Source organism: Nelumbo lutea, chromosome 3 (assembly GCF_056320005.1).
Source record: "Nelumbo lutea isolate HS-2025 chromosome 3, American lotus-T2T, whole genome shotgun sequence".
Classification (NCBI taxonomy): domain Eukaryota; kingdom Viridiplantae; phylum Streptophyta; class Magnoliopsida; order Proteales; family Nelumbonaceae; genus Nelumbo; species Nelumbo lutea.
In genome coordinates, this window is record NC_142686.1 from 12,997,458 (window position 1) to 13,016,065 (window position 18,608).

Genomic DNA, 18,608 nt, shown 5'->3' on the forward strand with positions numbered 1-18,608 from the left:
TTGAAAGTTTCTAGTGGTTCCACTTCCACTGAGTTAATAGCAACAATAATACTTTTGCAGAAATTAACTGTCAAACTAGTGCGAAGTTCGAAACATTCAATTACCATTTTAGTGTTTGTGATGTTGGTTGTGGAGGCATCCAAGAATAGGATTGTCATCGGCAAACTGTAAGTGAGAGATGTGAATCTTATCCCTACCCACTTCAAATCCTTTCACCAAGTTGAGAAGAATTGACTTGTCAAAAAGATAGTTAAATATATCCATCACCAAAGTGAATGAATAGTGTTGAAATAATTTAGTCATTTGTGTTAGGGTCTGTTTGGCTAGTTAAAGCCTTTTTTTATTTTCTGTTATCGTACTTCACTTATAGCAGGGGCACAAGAGTCTTTTCCCTTCTTATTTCTGCCACCCTATATAATATAATAGAAGTTGGCGCCACCAGCACTGTTCCAATGCTCCAAACCTTTTCTTCTTCCCTTCTCTTCTCTACTTCCTCATATTTCAATCGGATTTATTGCCAAGATGGTATCAGAACAAGGCTGTTGAATCTGGGCGACCAAGTTTTCTCTTCAAGTTGCTGAATCTAGGCGGAACAGAGGATTGAATCTGGGCTGATCAAATCAGATCTGCAACTGGTACAATCCTAAAGTTTTCTTTCTTTTATTTCTTTCCTTGGTCGTGTACCAAGTGGAGAACAAACGAATCAAAACCAAGTCGGTAGAATCAGAAAAAGTATAACTCAACTAATATGGCATCTCAAGAGACTGGTCCATTGGTAACTCGGGAGAGGCATCCCAATTCTGACCCTAAGGAAGAAATTATCAACTCCTTTTGTGACCATTTGGAATTGTATGGTAGGACTCTCCACCAGATGGATTCTGGTCCTACTCCCTCTACCTCTTTCACATCTACATCAAGTAACGCTGCCACTGCCTTCCATGTGTCATCTCATACCACTGATTCTCCTTGGGTTATTGACTCCGGAGCCTCAAACCACATGACTGGTAAGTCAAATTTTTTTCAGACATATAACCTTCTCCCTGGGAGAGATAAGTGAGACTAGCTGATGGTTCTTTCTCTACCATAGCTGGCCAAGGTACCATATCTCTCCCACTCGGCCTCACCCTTTCTAATGTAATGTTGTTCAAGACTGCTATCAGTCTTGAGCACTAAGAAACTTCAGGTTCGAAAAGAAGAGAAAGTGAAGAAGAAAGAGGAGAAGAAAGAGGAGAAAGAGTAGTGAGAGAGCAGTAGAACACAGATTTTGAAAGGAAGGACTGAATCTCAATATTCTGCCACCCCCACTTCAATTTAATATTTATATGTTATGCTAGTTACATAAAAGGACACATCTGCCCTTGGTGTTTACATCATAACACATAACAATATAAAACTGAAAAGTAAATAACAACTAGAATAACAGAATAACAGATTGACCATCAGCTATGACTGGATACATTCTACCCTACGGATAGAGTGGGACCACAGCTGTGGGGCCCACATCAGTGTTCTCTACACTCACCCTCAAGTTGGGAATAAATGTTCATCATTCCCAACTTGGATAGATCCGCTTCTAACTTCTTTCTTGATACGGCTTTAGTGAGGATGTCTGCTAGTTGCATACTGGATGTGATATAAGGGAGGCATACTTCTTGAGATGAGACCCTCTCTCGTATAAAATGGCGGTCAACTACAATGTGTTTGGTCCTGTCATGCTGCACTGGATTATGTGTTATATTAATAGCTGCCTGATTATCACAATACAGCATCAAGGGCTTCTCATACTCTATACCCAACTCCTCAAGTAGTGATCTCAGCCATAAGATTTCAACCACTCCATTAGCCATTGACCTGTATTCCGCTTCAGCACTGGAGCGGGAAACAACACTCTGCTTCTTACTCCAAGAGACAAGGTTACCTCCCACAAGAGCACAATATCCGGAGGTAGACCTTCTATCATCAACACTCCCAACCCAGTCGGCATCCGTATAGACCTCCACCTTCATGTGGTTATTGTTCTGGAACAGTCTACACCTACCCGGGCATCTCTTCAAGTATGCTAATATTCTTTATACCGCAAGAAGATCTGTGGTTCGAGGAGAATGCATGTACTGACTGACAACACTAACAGCATAAGTAATATTTGGCCGAGTGAGGCAGAGATAATAGAAGCTTCCCTACCAATCGCTAGAACATAACCTTGTCTTCAAGAGGCTCCCCACTCTCTGCACTAATCATGTGGTTCTATTCAATGGGTGTATCCGCAGGCTTGACACCTAACTTTCCAGTTTCTACTAGCAGATCTAGGACATACTTCTTCTGCAAGATAAAGATCCCCTGTTTGGATCTAGCAACCTCAATACCCAAGAAATACCGAAGTGCACCAAGATCTTTCACCTCAAACTCTTGATGGAGGAGCTGTTTGAAAGTCTCAATTTCATGGCTGGCATTTCCTGTCACCACAATATTATCAACATATACTGCAAGTAGTGTCAGAGAGGACTCCACCCTCTTGATGAACAGTGTGTGATCTGACTGGGCCTACACATAACCGAACTTCCCAAGGGCTAGTCTGAATCTGTTGAACCAAGCTCTAGGTGACTGCTTCAAACCATACAATGCCTTATTGAGCCAGAGACCTTCTTACTTGTCTCTGTATCATAGAATCCAGGAGGCAACTGCATGTAAACCTCTTCCTGCAGGTCTCCATTCAGAAAAGCATTTTTAACGTCCATTTGGTACAAAGGCCAATTGTGGCTTGCTGCAAGGGATAATAGAACTCGAATGGTGGTCATCTTGGCTACCGGGGCAAATGTCTCCAAGTAATCAATACCATAAGTCTGGGTGAACCCTTTTGTAACTAGTCGAGCTTTGTACCTCTCAATTGAGTCGTCTGCATTGTGCTTCACAGTAAATACCCATCTGCATCCAACTGGTTTCTTTTCTTTGGGCAAATCAACTAGCTCCCATGTATTATTTTTCAACAAGGCATCCATTTCAACTTGCATTGCACCTCTCCACTCCGGGACTGATAGGGCTTCTTGCACTGTTATTGGGATAGGGGCATTAGCAACGAATGTAAGATAGGATCCATAGGAAGGAGATAGGCGATCATAGGATAAAAACTGGGAAATGCAATGGGCTGTAGATGTGGTGCAGTGCCGTTTTCCTTTACGGATGGCAATGGAAAGGTCAAGGTTGTCTGCAGGGGGTGAAGTGGGAACAATGGAAGAGGTCTTTGTGGACCTTGGGACTGTAATACCTGGACTTGGAGCCGCAGAAGAGGTTGGAGCTAGCCTGGACTGCCGATGACCGGGATCAACCTGCCTGCATCGTTTGTGGTAAACCCTCAACTCTTGATCCCTCTGACCACCCTCACTATGGTAGCCCTCATCACCCAATGGAATAGGTAAGGGAACAACCCCAAAAGTATGAACCCTACCCTCACTGCGGTCCCCCTGAAGAAAGTGACCCAAATCCCGACTCGCACTGCTCTCCCCCTGAAGAAAGTGACCCAAATCCCGACTCACACTGCTCTCCCCCTGAGGAGAAACCCAAGAATAATAGGGTGTCTCCTCAAAGAAAGTGACATCCATGGGGACAAATCTTTTCCCTGAGACAGGATCATAGCAGCGATAACCCTTTTGAGTTTGTGCATAACCAAGAAAAATGCATTTGGAGGCTTTTGGTTCGAACTTGGGGTGATGGGGTCCAAGAAGCTGAATAAAACAGGTACAACCAAATGTTTTAAGGGGAACAGTGAACAACTCCTCATCTGGGTAAATAAGGGAAAAAGGAGATGACATATCAAGAACCCGAGAAGGAACCCGATTAATAAGATATACCGTCGTGAGGATAGCATCACCCCAGAAGCAAATAAGGACATTGGAGGTAAACATAATACTTCTATTCTTCCTTTCTGCAACCCCATTCTGCTGAGGTGTATGAGGGCAAGTGCTCTGGTGAATAACCCCATGATTAAGAAGGTAAGATGCAAATGGCTTAGCAAAGAATTCCTTTGCATTATCAGATCTAAAAACTTTGATCTTGGCATCAAACTGGGTAAGGATCATTTGGTGAAAGTTTTGGGTCAGGGCGAGAACCTCATCTCGTGAACGCATAAGATAAACCCAAGAAAACCGGGTATGGTCATCAACAAATAACAGAAAATATCTGTACCCACCCATGGAAGGAATGTGATATGGCCCCCAAACATCCGTATGCACAAGATCAAAAGGACGATTGCTCCTTTTATTGCTCAACGAATAAGAGTGTCTACAATGTTTAGCAAACTCACAACTTTCACATTGCAACTGGGACAACTCAACAGACTCAAACAAATTAGGAAACAGACTCTTAAAGACCGAAAAGACAAATGATCCAATCGGTTATGCCAAAGCATAACCGAACTCACACTCTAGGAAACAAGTGACTTCTTATCCCTTGACTCTTTCCGACAAGAACTCTCCCCGAGCAGATAGATCCCATTCGTCTCATGGCCAGTCCCAATCACCTTCTTTGTCTTCAGGTCCTAAAAAACACACCGGTCAGGGAAGAAGGTTACTGAGCAGTTCATGTGTTTGGTAATACTACTGACCAAAAGAAGGTTAGTATCAAGCTTAGGGACATGTAAGACAAAAGACAAGGAGATGGTATCCGATAGCTTGATGTCACCCTTGCCAGAAATGGGGACAAGAGAGCCTTCAGCAATAGATACTTTGTCCCTACCAGAAGATAAATGATAAGTGGTAAACAATGAAGGCAAGCTAGTCATATGGTCGGATGCACCTGAATCTATTACCCAACAGGGTTCAGTGGTACCTGGAGCTGAGGCATGGTAGGCTGAGGCTCGAGTACCTGAATGTGCGAAAGCAAATGTGGCAGGAGCTAATGGTGACTACAGTGGCTGAGCTGAGTTCCCCACTTCCCCTTCCAACTGTATAAGAGCAGCCTGAACTACGGCTAAGGTCTCTAAGAAAGTGCCAGACGAGGATGTTGAATTAGTATTCACTGCCACATGAACATTACCCTTCTTGCTTCTTAACTTTGACGGGACCAAATGAAGATGTAGCTTCCAACATGTTTCTTTTGTGTGTTTGGGTTTCTTACAATGCCCACATACCACATAACTATTGTTCCCAAAACTGCCTTCGGCCTGATTTTTAAACTCCATTTCGGTCAAGTCTCAAAAAAGCACTTGGACTACCAATCACAATCAAAAAAAGTATAGGCCTGATCTGTATTCACAGTGTATGTGCACAAAACTGGGATAATTCTGATCTGAAACCAACTAGCCAACACAACAGTAGCTGTTCGTAGAGCTCTAACCCCTTAAGAGAGTTCGAAAACCCCAAAAAGACTCCGAAAAACAGCTTAAAAGTAGGTCTGATATGCTTGGCAGAATTAGGGTTTTAATCAGTCCTTAAAGTGAACAATTCAGTTGCACAATCCAATAAGTACCATATAGATAGACTTGCAGTAAGGTTAATATGAAACCCTAGAATCTGATCAATGCTAACAATAAACTTGAGGACAGCTCTAGGTAGATCGCAAGGCTCAATCTAACACTAGAGCTTGCCGCAAGATCACTTTGAAACCCTAGAGCAGGCAGAAACAAAGCTGAAACAGTTCGGCCCAATAGTAGGGTTTGCTGTAAAACCCTAGAGAATCGAAGAGAGAAAAACCCTAGAATGGTTCGGCCTCCCTCTCCAGATAGGTCCAACCTATCTTCTCTGATAGAACTTCTCTTAGAAAATAAATAACTTACAAGGAAGAGTTGTTCGCTGCCTTCTAAGGTTACCCAAACCCTAGTCTTCTCTGATCCTTCCTAACTACCAACACTCTGCAACCGTAACAAGCTTCCAACAGCTGCTAGCACTTCTGGCAATCTCCAATAATCAGTCTTCAAACTCCTCCTTTTCAGCTTCCAGTCTTAGGAGATTCTCATGTGGTCGGCCGGTATTAAACTCACATGAAAAAACCCTAACTTGGTTCTGATACCATGATGTTGTTCAAGACTGCTATCAGTCTTGAGCACTAAGAAACTTCAGGTTCGAAAAGAAGAGAAAGTGAAGAAGAAAGAGGAGAACGAGTAGCGAGAGAGCAGTAGAACACAGGTTTTGAAAGGAAGGACAGAATCTCAATATTTTGCCACTGCCACTTACAATTTAATATTTATATGTTATGCTAGTTACATGAAAAGACACATCTGCCCTTGGTGTTTACATCATAACACATAACAATATAAAACTGAAAAGTAAATAACAACTAGAATAACAGAATAACAGATTGACCATCAGCTATGACTAGATATATTCTACCCTACGGACAAAGTGGGACCACAGCTGTGGGGCCCACATCAGTGTTCTCTACATAATGTATTGTGTGTTCTGAAATTACCTATAAAATTGTTGTTCATTAGTAGTATTACTCACTCCTTGAACTGTTCAGTCACTTTCTTTCCGTCTTCATGTGTGTTTCAAGATTTGGCCCCGAGGAAGACGATTGGTAGAGGAAGCATGGTGGATGGTCTCTACGTGTTGGAGAATAAAGATGGTCTTGTGGCTACAGAGTCCATAAGTTCGTACAATGAGAGTCAAGCCTATTTATGGCACAGTCATCTTGGTCATCTTTCTTTTGAGTCATTAAAAGTAATGTCCCCAAAGTTGTTTAAGTCCTTGCCAGTGAGTCAATTACAGTGTCAGACATGTCAATTACAATGTCAAACATGTCAACTGAGTAAACATTGTAGAAGTTCTTTTCCTTTGAGAAAATAAAAGATCTGAATTTCCATTTCATATTGTTTATTCTGATGTTTGGGGCCCTGTTACTCTACCTACTGAGGCTGAATATAAGTACTTCACTACATTGATTGATGATTACTCTAGATACACTTGGGTTTACCCTATGCGATCTAGAGATAAAGTGCCAAAAATTGTGAAAGACTTTCAACGCATGGTGTTCACTCAGTTCCAAATTGAAATCCATATCTTCTACTCAGACAATGCGAAGGAATACTTCCATAGTGATCTCACGGAGTTTTTTGCTTCGAGTGGGTCACTTCAACGAAGCTCTTGTGCTAGGACACCCCAACAAAACGGTGTTGATGAACGAAAGAATCGTCACTTTCTCGAAGTAGCTTGTTAGAGTTAGCCGAATAAGGGTAGATTAGTCATCTCACCTTGGTTAAGTTATGAGCTTATGTGGCAGTCTTATTAGAGGTTCTTTGTCCCATACTTAAGTAGGGGCAGTTTAGTCCTTGTACATTTAATTAGAAGCCTAATCACTATTGAGAGGTCGACTGATAAGGTTTAGCTATCAAGTTCGATAGTTCTTTCATCTTCTTCTCTTCTCTTTCTTCTTCTCCTTACTGGTTCGGACTACTGTAGCTACAGTAGCTACAGTAAAAACATGGTATCAGAGCGTGACAACTTCAATTCGTGACCTGTTTCAGTTCGTGACAACTTCAGTTCGTGCTTCAGTTCTCTCCTTTTCTTCTCTGGGCTGTCAATGGAGAAAAGTGGTTCGTCCCAGGCCTGAAACATCACAGCTCTTTTTTTTCTGGTGCACAGAACCTTCTTTCCTAAGAAAACAACTTCAGTAGTGAATGGTTGGCTGAAGCTCTCAAACGAAGGTTGGTTATCTCTCCTCTGTGTGTTGTTGGTATTTCTGGGTTGAAAATCTTCAAGAACTTGAGAGGACTGATCAGAACCTAGAGAACTAGGTTGGTTGTTGCCCTGGTTCTTGGAAAAATTCCAAGAACAGGTTGTGTTTACAGTGACCAAATGGTGTAAAGGCTGCTACTGTAGGTGGCCGAATGGTGCAAGGTGTAATGCAATGGTACTAGTTGAGTTTTTGTTGGTCTTGTGGTGCCCTCTTAAAAGCGTTAAAGCAGGTCTGTATTGTGGGTGACAGCTATGGCTGTGTGGTGGTGCTTGTAATGCACAAACTCTTGACAGCAGTAGTGGTGTGGCAGCTAGTTGAGTTTTTGTTGAGTAGTTGTAAGAGAGCTTGCATGTGGTTAGTAAGTGCTGAATTAATGTCAGTGTAGTCTGTGTTTTTTTTTTTTTTTGAAATCAGAAGTGGTGTGGATAAGAACAAAGGCGCGTGTATCTATCATTGTGTTTAGGAACTGCTATAGGTTCTAGAACATCAAACTCTTGACAGCAGCACTTAGTTGGTGATTGGGAATTCAGATTAGAGGCAGCATTGAAAGAGTATCATGGCAGCAATGGGAGATGGTTGTAGTGATCAGAAACCTAGTGTGGTGGTTTCCTCTGACTATCTAGGTGTACAGATGACCTCAATTAAACTGAATGGTGAGAACTATGTTCCATGGGACAAGTCGGTGGAAGTTTTTCTCAAGGCAAAGAGAAAAGTGAAGCATGTGAAAGAAGATCAACCACCGGCTGACTCTCCAGGGTTTGATGATTGGGAACAGGAGGATGCTCAAATCATGACATGGCTATGGAACAGTATGGAACCCAAAATAAGTGCCAACTTCATGTTCTTAGATACAGCTAAGGACATATGGGAACATGCCAAGAAGCTGTATTCTGGGCAAGATAATACTACAAGGGTATATCAGCTCTATCAGGAGTACTTTGGTCTGCAACAAGGAAATAAAACCCTGGAAGAGTACTATGCCAGTATGAAGAACCTCAGAAATGAACTCAATGTCTATCATCCTCTCACTCCAGATGTTAAGGTTCAGCAACAACAGAGGGAACAACTAGATGTCACAAGGTTCTTAGTGGGGTTGAAATCAGAGTATGAACCAGTTAGAGCCCAAATATTGGGGGGCTCTACCCTTCCTACACTCGAGGAAGTGTTTGCTCGGCTTCGCAGGATTTCTTTGGGACAGATAGAGAATCCCACACAATCTGATAGATTAGCTTTTGTAATAGCCAGAGGAGGTGGACGTGGTACGAAAGGGGGAGGACATGCCTCCCGAGGAGGTCGTGGTGGTTCCATATTTGGCCGTGGTGGTGGTCGTGACTCAGGGGGAGACCGTGGCAAAGAAAAAGGTAGCTCTACAAGGAAATGTACCCACTGTCGCAGGGAAGGACATTCCGTAAATTTCTGTTATGATCTTCATGGCCGCCCTCCCTCTAAATGGGCCAATCATGCTATTGTTGGTGGGGTTGATGTCAGTGATAATCAATAGGCAGACCTAACTCCTTCCACATCTACATCTGTTTCCGGAAGGGAGATGGTGAGTGTACCGCGTGATGAGTATAAGTGGTTCCTTCAGTCCACTTCACAACACACTACTGCTACTCTTGCCCACTCAGGTATAGTTTGCCTGTCATCTAAAACCTCTCATTGGATTATTGACTCTAGAGCCTCTGCTCACATGACTGGGACTCCAGGTGTGTTCTCTTCTGTCTCTGAAACTTCCACATCTCAAACTGTTACCCTTGCCAATGGTTCCTCATCTCCCATCTGTGGTGTTGGCAATGTTGACATGGCTTCTCTTTCTTTATCATCTTTTCTATGTCCCTAAGTTTCCATTCAATCTTATGTCTGTTAATAAATTAACCAAGACTCTTAACTGCTCTGTTACTTTTTTCTCTTCCTCTTGTGTTTTTCAGGATTTCTGGACGGGGAAGACGATTGGTGGGGGGCATGCAGCTGGTGGATTGTATTATCTTGACGGTGGTGGATCGTCAGTTGCACTTCAGACTTCACTCACTCCTCTACAGTGGCATTGTCAACTGGGACATCCTTCTCTCAAGGCACTCAAGATACTAGTTCTGTCTTTGAGTCATTTGTCAGTGTTACAGTGTGAGTCGTGTCAGTTTGGGAAACATCGTCGTGTTTCCTTCAGTCCTAGAGTTGAAAGTCGTATGTTGAGTCCTTTTGCTTTGGTTCATTCAGATGTTTGGAGCCCGATCAAAATAGAGTCTTATAATGGTTACAAGTATTTTGTCACTTTTATTGATGATTGTTCAAGAATGACATGGATTTATTTAATGAAAGAAAGGAGTGAATTATTTTCCATTTTTCAAAAATTCCATGCTAAAATACGTACACAATTTGGTGTTCCAATCAAAGTTCTTCGTTCAGATAATGGTCGTGAATATTTTCTAACTTCCTTTCAACAGTATTTAGAACAACATGGCATCATTCATCAAACTTCTTGTGCATCCACTCCTCAACAAAATGGGGTGGCTGAATGGAAGAACCGTCATCTCCTTGAAACAGCTCGGTCTATTCTTCATCATATGAGTGTTCCTAAACGGTTTTGGAGTGATGCTATACTTACTGCGTGTTTCCTCATTAATCGGATGCCCTCCTTTATTCTTCATGGTCGGTCTCCCTTCTCTATCTTGTTTCCCACGTTGTCTCCCTTTCCATTAACACCCCGTATCTTTGGCTGTGTGTGCTTTGTTCACAATCTGAGTCCTGGAATAGACAAGTTGAATGCACGCTCCATTAAGTGTGTCTTTCTTGGTTACTCTCGGACTCAAAAAGGGTACAAGTGCTACAATCCCATTACTCGGAAGTGTTATATCTGTCCTAATATCACCTTTTTTGAGTTTGTTCCCTTCTTCTCAGGAACCGAAGCATCTTCGTCTCCACCTCTACTTCCTCTTCCTCTTCCGGTCAGTGATCCCGTTCCGGGTGTTCCTATTGGAGTTGACTCGTCATCTCATCCAATGCAGATCCCTATTGAACGACCACCAATTCGGCAAGTGTATACACGTCGAACGACACCGGCCCCTCCTCCAGCTTCTACCTTGTCCGCGGATCCTGTCGTTGCTCCTATTGCTGAACCTTCAGGACTTGACCTACCCATTGTCTTACGGAAAGGTAAACGTAGTTCTACTCTCCATCCCATTTCCAATTTTGTTTCAGTATCTCGCATTTCCGCTTCACATTGCCAGTTTGTTTCACTATTGTCATCTATTTCCATACCTAACAATGTCCAAGAGGTTCTTAGTTCACCTGGGTGGAGGCAAGCAATGGAGGAGGAACTCTCTGCTCTTCAGCATACTCACACGTGGGAGCTCACTACTCTTCCCCCTGGTAAGCATGTTGTGGGTTGTAAATGGGTGTATACTATTAAATACTTGCCAGATGGTAGTGTGGAGCGTCTGAAAGCCAGACTTGTTGCTAAAGGGTATTTACAGTTGTATGGAGTGGACTATATGGAGACCTTCTCTCCAATGGCTAAGATTAGCTATGTCTGTGTGTTAATTTCCCTGGCAGTTATGTATGATTGGCCCTTATTTCAACTTGACATAAAAAATGCCTTCCTTCATGGTGACCTTATGGATGAGGTATATATGGAGCAACCACCTGGGTTTGTTGCTCAGGGGGGGGCTGGTAAGGTGTGCAGATTGAAAAAGGCAATTTATGGGTTGAAACAATCGCCTCGTGCTTGGTTCGGGAAGTTTAGTGAAGTGGTGAAGAATTTTGGAATGAAACAATGTCAGGTTGATCACTTAGTGTTCAGCTATGACTCAAAAGCTGGAAAGATTTTATTAGTGGTCTATGTGGATGATATTGTCATAACTGGCAGTGACAAATTGGGGATCGACAAACTCAAGGTCTTTCTACAAAATCATTTTCAAACAAAAGACCTTGGGACATTGAAGTATTTCTTGGATATAGAAGTTGCTAGATCAAGACAAGGTGTAAACCTATGTCAAAGAAAATATGTTCTCGATCTATTGGACGAAACAGGACTGTTAGGTGCAAAACCGGCTGAGACTCCTATGGAACCAAATGTTAAGTTGAGCGGTGATACAGGGGAAATATTTGATGATCCTGGAAGGTATAGACAACTAGTGGGGAAGCTGAACTATTTGACTATCACGAAACCAGACATCTCCTTTGCAGTCAGTGTGGTGAGCCAATTTATGCAGAACCCTCGTATATCTCACTGGGATGCAGTTCTTAGAATTGTAAGATATTTGAAGGGAGCTCCAGGCCGTGGGCTATTATATAAACCAGGAGGAAAACTTGAAGTAGTTGGGTACACGGATGCAGATTGGGCGGGCTCTGTGTCTGATAGAAGATCTACTACAGGTTACTACACATTTCTTGGAGGAAATCTTGTGACGTGGAAAAGTAAAAAGCAGACGGTTGTGGCTAGAAGCAGTGCTGAAGCCGAGTACAGAGCCATGGCACACACTACATGTGAATTAGTGTGGTTGAGGAATCTCCTATAATAAATCGGGTTCCACATGGATAAACCTATGAAGTTGTACTGTAACAATCAAGCTGCGCTCCATATCTCATCCAACCCTGTTTTTCATGAGAGAACAAAGCACATAGAGATTGATTGCCACTTTATGAGGGAGAAGGTTTTTACTGGAGAGATAAGCACAGAACATGTAAGCTCAGGTGATCAGTGGGCAGATTTGTTTACAAAATCCTTAAGCTCGGGGAGAGTGAACTATATATGTAACAAGCTGGGATTATATGATATATATATATATATGATATATATTCTCCAGCTTGAGGGGGAGTGTTAGAGTTATCCGAATAAGGGTAGATTAGTCATCTCACTTTGGTTAAGTTATGAGCTTATGTGGCAATCTTATTAGAGGTTCTCTGTCCCATACTTAATTAGGGGCAATTTAGTCCTTGTACATTTAATTAGAAGCCTAATCACTATTAAGAGGTCGACTGATAGGGTTTAGCTATCAAGTTCGACAGTTCTTTCATCTTCTTCTTCTTCTCTTCTCTTTCTTCTTCTCCTTACTGGTTCGGACTACTGTAGCTACAGTAGCTACAGTAAAAACAAGATGTAACATTTGTCATTTGCTGTTTATCAAATGAAAGACAAAATTGTTCGAGTTTTTCTTTAAATCGTGTCTTTCACACATTTAGAGATGTAGATCAATATTAACAGAATACATGGTACCCAAAAATTTTGATGGCAATATACTCCACTGAGGCAAGGAAAGAGAGACGAGAGAACATATCTACAACAACAAACATGGTCGTACTTACTGTTTCCATCATGAAGATTATTCTGAACCCTGACTTGTGTTTTGGTGCAGCTCCCAGTTTGCAAACTCAATTCTTCATTATTTTCTTTCCCAAATGGCAAACCTCGATGATTTCCACCCAACATTTTGGTAGAACTACTACGCCGTTTACCTTGCCTCCCTGTCCATTGATCAGAAGGCAATGAACAATTGCCTTGAATTCCTAGGTCAGGTAAGCCTGCAAAAAATAGATAATAGAGGAAACATCTTATCAACAAGGAACCAAATCAAAACATGCACTAAAATTTAACCAGTTCCAGTTAAAATTGGAGCTTGATTAAAGGAGTGCTAACCTTGACTAACTTGGCTATGAGAATAATTATGTGTTTTTTGAGTCTTTTGGTCCCTAGAGTTGGTTGAAGGTTTGCCAGGCACCACATTTCCCTCAGTATTTGTTGTAGGCATTCTTGATAAATCGATTAGCACCCCAGATGCCAATGAATCCTGATCAGTACAAGGCTCATGAAGCTCCTCTTGATAACTAATTGAAATCTTCTCATGTTCATTCAGTTTCATGTCATGCCTAGAGTGTTTTGTGGAGTTATCCAATTCAGCAGTTTGGTCTTCCATATGGACATTAATTTGAGAATAAGAACCACCAGAGTCTAACCCATTCCAGCTAGCTGAAGAGCCATGATTGCTAGGCAAAGACACTGGCTTACAAGATCTCAGCTGCCCATGCACATCTCTAGCATCAGGATTGCACTTTGAGCCTAGAACTGATAATCCCTCTGTTACATTATCTAGAGTTATCCCATTAGCCTCCCTATGTTGCTCTGCAAGGTGCTTCTGTTTTGCCTCATTCTCAATTCGCCTTTGATACTCCAATGTTTCTTCTAGCTTTCTTTCCTCGGCTCCAAGCTCTATCCTACGTCGAAAGTCCTCTTCCTGTTGTTGCAGAACATCACAACTTACAGAACCAACAGCCACGGAATCAAGATGGTTTTTGTCCAATAAAACTGAAGAGTAACTGCAGCATAACATTAATTTCAATTATGCATAAATATGGTGGATGGTACAATTTATCAAAAAAAAATGTTGGATGGTACTAATAAAAAGCAGAAAAAGATCAAATATGTTCAATAGTTCACATGCATGTGTCAAGCAAGAGAACAAGAAGGACATACGTCTGTTCCTCAGATTCCTGACAGAGAATCTGCTCACTAACACCAGCAACCTGCAAAACTCTAAAAATATTAGCCCTACTTAATGGAATTTGTATGCAACATAACTATGGCTCTAATGAAAGAAACAGAACCAGACCCAACACAGTTAAAACCTTTAAATCCTTTGCTTTTCTGTAATCCTTGTTCTTTTTCCTATCTTTCGATTTCTCCTGTATCTGTTTCAAATGATCACCTCCTCTACTAACACTTTTCTTGGCATCAAGTGCAAGTTCAGCTAAAAATGCTTCTCTTGCAGCATCAGACTTTTCCATAGCATCTTTATCAACCAGATTCTCTAAGTATGCCTGGAGAAGAGAGATAACAATGAAGTATAAAAATCACTTATGCAATGATGGGGAATATAAACTTAAATCCTTAAAATACAGACCCGCATGAATGACTTTAAAAGAGGTAACATAATTGCCCGGTAGTCATGAGCCAATAAGGGCCCCAGCTTAAGCTCCAACTGTTGCATGCCACTGACATTCCGCATGATTCTTGCATCAGTTTTACTGAGCTGCAAGACCAATATGGTCATATATAAGGAAAGCTGGGAAGGGAAACCATATTAATACTTCTGTTTTAAACATACAACAAGAAACCAGAACCAACAGACTTACCTCCACAGATAACTGATCTTTCTGTTTCTGGATTGTCACTTCTATGCATGTGTCTGCCTGATGCAGGTAGTCCTGCATTCGCCAAACATCATCTTCACCATAGTCCAAGTCACATAAACGAGAAGTCATACCATTCATAGGTTCATCATACCCGAACTGATTAGCATTCAGACTCTTTGCTTCTTTAAGAATATTGGATATTGCATCCAACTCAAACCTACTGCTGATGAACATAACATCATTGTCCATCTGAACAAGTTCTTCTTGCCGCTTCCTCAGGGCTGTTTCATAACTTTGAGTGACAAGTTCTGTGACATGTTCCCTTCTCTTAAGTTCTTTAAGACAGAGGCTCTCAACTGCCTGTAATGCTTCCTCATAGCTCAAATGCTCACATTTCCTATCACATAAGCTCTGTAGGAGGTAGAATTCCTTCTCAAGCATCTGGAGAACTCCCATTCCTTTACGTGTTTTCTCTTCTCTCAGATGTGTCCATGACGACAGTTGCTCCACACTTGATGGACCTGTAAACATCCAGGACAACAGAGCATCATTCTCAGGCAGTACCCCGTTCTCATGATCAACAAGAACAGAATTTGTTGCAGAACCATCATCCGCATGAGCACTATCATAGGTAAGTGGAGTAAGTGTCCCCCGTAGTAAACGCTCATCCAAAAGGAGACAAGAGGAATCATTAGTAAAAACAATCCTCTCTTTGATTTTGAAACCTGGAGAAACAGTATGTGCATCATTTGTAGAGGAGCTCTTCTCAGAATATCTGCCTAAACCACATGAATGAGAAATCTCCTGCAAGAATTTGACGATTTTTCTAAGCTGGGAGGCCCCTAAGAAGCATATGCACAATGGTGTTTGGTCCAAACCATGGTTCAGAAGTTGTGAACCTGAAGCAAGACTCTGAAGTTCATTCATTGTGTATTGAATTACCTTGTTAAGATGGCTCACAGCAAGACATTTATGTCTCAGAAGCAATTGGAGCATGCCATGGATTCTTTCTAGGAGCTTTGCACGCTCAGAATCATCTGACAATGGCCAATTCTGGGCATGGTAACATCCCCTTGATAACCGGTTCCCACTATATTCCCTCGACTGGAAATTGGAAATGTAATCATGGCTTGTGTTTTCCAGAGCATTTTCATTGCCAATATCCCCTGCTTTGAACTCTTCATCCAGTGGTTGTACCTTACCCTCATCGGGGGAAGAATCCGATGGATCTTTGGAGCACCAATCATCAACTAGACATTCCTTATTCTTGTCCCTGTGGTTCCTGATGATTCATTGAAGAGCTTAGGAGATTGGCATCTCAACTGATTTTCAAGCATACTTAGTGCAGCAGAAGCATCGACAGGTTTCCATGAACCATTAACAAGCATCTCTGCCCAATCAGTATCAACTTCTTGAGGCAAGACTGACTGCAATTTTGGAGATAAGTTTCCCATGTGCTCCCGCACAATATGCTGCATGTATGAACTGCAATCAGTAAATTTCTCGTTGCAACGGCAGCACAACCAAAACTTCCATGTTTTATGGGACTCCGCAAAAGATAGAGTTTCTGATAAGACCTCCGTCGCTAAGCCATCCTTAGATGAACTGAAATGAGCCTTGAGATCGTGAACACTTACTTCAAGCAAGCTTTGCTTCTTATCGAGACTCATAGAATTCCAATAAGATCGAACCTGATCCATTCTGTCAACCGAAGAGGCAACTTTCCGTACATTTGCATACTTGCGACGCTCTCCCAGTCGATGTGACCCAGAAGATGACTCCGAAGCCTTCTCTTCGTCTTTTGGGGATTGGGGAGAACCAGATTTCTGCTGCAATAGCCTGGCAGCAGCAACGCGCAACTCAATCTCCTTCCTTCTTTCTTCAGGCGTCTTCGTCGCCTTCTTGATTTCATTGGGCCGCCTAGTTTGAGCCAGCCTGACCTCCATGGGGTCTTCCGATAGCCTCCTCATCGGAATCAAACGAAACCTCTCCTCCCCAGTCCCACCTCCGAGATTCTTCATCCACGTAGAAATGGAAGCAATGTTGGCTTTCTGGATGAGCGAACGGAGTTCCTGCTGCACATGAGAGATTCGTGCCTCGGGCGTGGACAGCTTCTGCTGGTTCTCATCCTGCAAGCTCTCTATGGCAGGATCGACAGGGTTCTGAATCAAGAACGCTCGCTCACATTCCTGAACAACCTCCTCGTAGCCCTTGCCATCATTGGCTGCCTCATAGAGCAGATTCGCATAGAAGTGGGCGAACTCAATTGAATTGGGAGAGAGCGCAACCGCACGTCGAGCAGACTCAATTGCGTTCCTAAGGTGTCGCTGCTTGGCATTGGGGTCATCAATCAGGGAAGCCACCTTAACACAGACAGTACCCTGGACGCGGTGGAGGAGAGCAGAGCTCTCGTGGCGGAAGCAGGACTCCTTCATCAGTCTCAAAGCCTTGGAGTGGTTTCCCCGCCGAAGAGCAATGAGGGCTCGCTCGCATTCGATCTTGACCGCGGAGTACGACGAAACATCCGATTGAACAGCAGCTTCGATCTTGCTCTGCTCTTGCCTGGAGTCATCGGAGTGACCAAGATTCGGCGTCTTTTCATATTCGACGGAGCCCAGACCGTCGAGATTATCGGCGGGAACCACCGTAGCAAGTGCAGAAGGTCTAGAGCGGGGAGCAACATTCCGCTTCTTATGCCCCATTAATCAATTCAGTTTGAACGCATACCAACAACATCAGAAACAGAGGCAACACAGCAGATAGAAAAAATGGATAGTTTCTTGAAGAAACTAACGGACAGACAGATTTAAATGGATGGAAACGCATTCAAGAACGATGGATAGAGGAAGAGATGGTGAAGAACGAAGTTGGAATTCTCGCCTGCAGCGACAGCAATTTACGAGTTCTGATATTTATATCCCAGCAGCAGAAGCAGCAGCGTGTGTATGTTTCTGTCGAGCTCTCATCGAACACGTCGTCTTTTTACAAATTTGTTTAAAACTAACAATCAGTTTTCAACATTTCCCTCACATAAGACTTTTTAAAATGTATAAAATTCATCATGTAAGTAAATATTTATTTTTAAAAACTCACTTTTCTTTAGTACACCGTTAATATTTCTTAATAGAGATGTCCATATCAGCATAAATAATAATTTTTATGACTAAATTACCCTTGAATAATGAGTTAGAAGGAAAATGGTCTTTTAAGTTTTTAATTTTCTTTTTCTTTTTTTTGCACTTTTAATGTTTTGTTATAATTTTCAATGTTTTTTATAATTTTTGTTTTTTTACATTTTTCTATTTTCTACAATTTATAAATTTTCTTGTATTTTTTGTTATTTATTTATTATTTCTTTGATTTTTTTTATAATTTTTTTGTGTTTTTTCTACAATTTTTATTTTCTGATTTTATTTTTCAATTTCTATAGTTTCTATAATTTGAAAATATTTTTTTTTTTGCAATTTCTATAATTTTTTACTTTTTATAATTTCTATGTTTTATGTATTTTATATTTGAAAATATTTATTGAACTTTTTCCTTTTTTTTAATGTCTAAATATTAAAATGGTATAATATTAACAGCAGTTAATTTATTTTGTATATATTTTATATTTTTCTGTGAATGTTAAAATGGCAATATATTAACACCGTTAGTCTGTTTAATGTCAAGTTACTGACATGGTGATATATAACACTAGTGAAAATATTTTTTTGAACTTTTTCCTTTTTTTCATCTCTAGATATTAAAATGGTAATATATTAACACATGTTAGTTGTTTAATGTCAAGTTAAAGATATGGTGAGTTTTAAACATTT

General features: G+C 41.5%; 1 protein-coding gene across 1 annotated transcript in view; it reads right to left on the minus strand.

The window, feature by feature from the left end:
• Positions 1–17,671, minus strand: part of LOC148863028 (uncharacterized) — a 33,430-nt gene extending 15,759 nt beyond the window's left edge. Inside the window, 8 exon segments of the mRNA XM_088974908.1 lie at positions 12,967–13,182; positions 13,298–13,974; positions 14,132–14,181; positions 14,284–14,475; positions 14,559–14,687; positions 14,791–15,594; positions 15,733–16,070; positions 16,073–17,671. Coding sequence (XP_088831034.1) covers positions 12,967–13,182; positions 13,298–13,974; positions 14,132–14,181; positions 14,284–14,475; positions 14,559–14,687; positions 14,791–15,594; positions 15,733–16,070; positions 16,073–17,492 — 3,826 coding nt within the window. The 5' untranslated portion in view covers positions 17,493–17,671.
• Between the last annotated feature and the right edge of the window lie 937 nt (positions 17,672–18,608).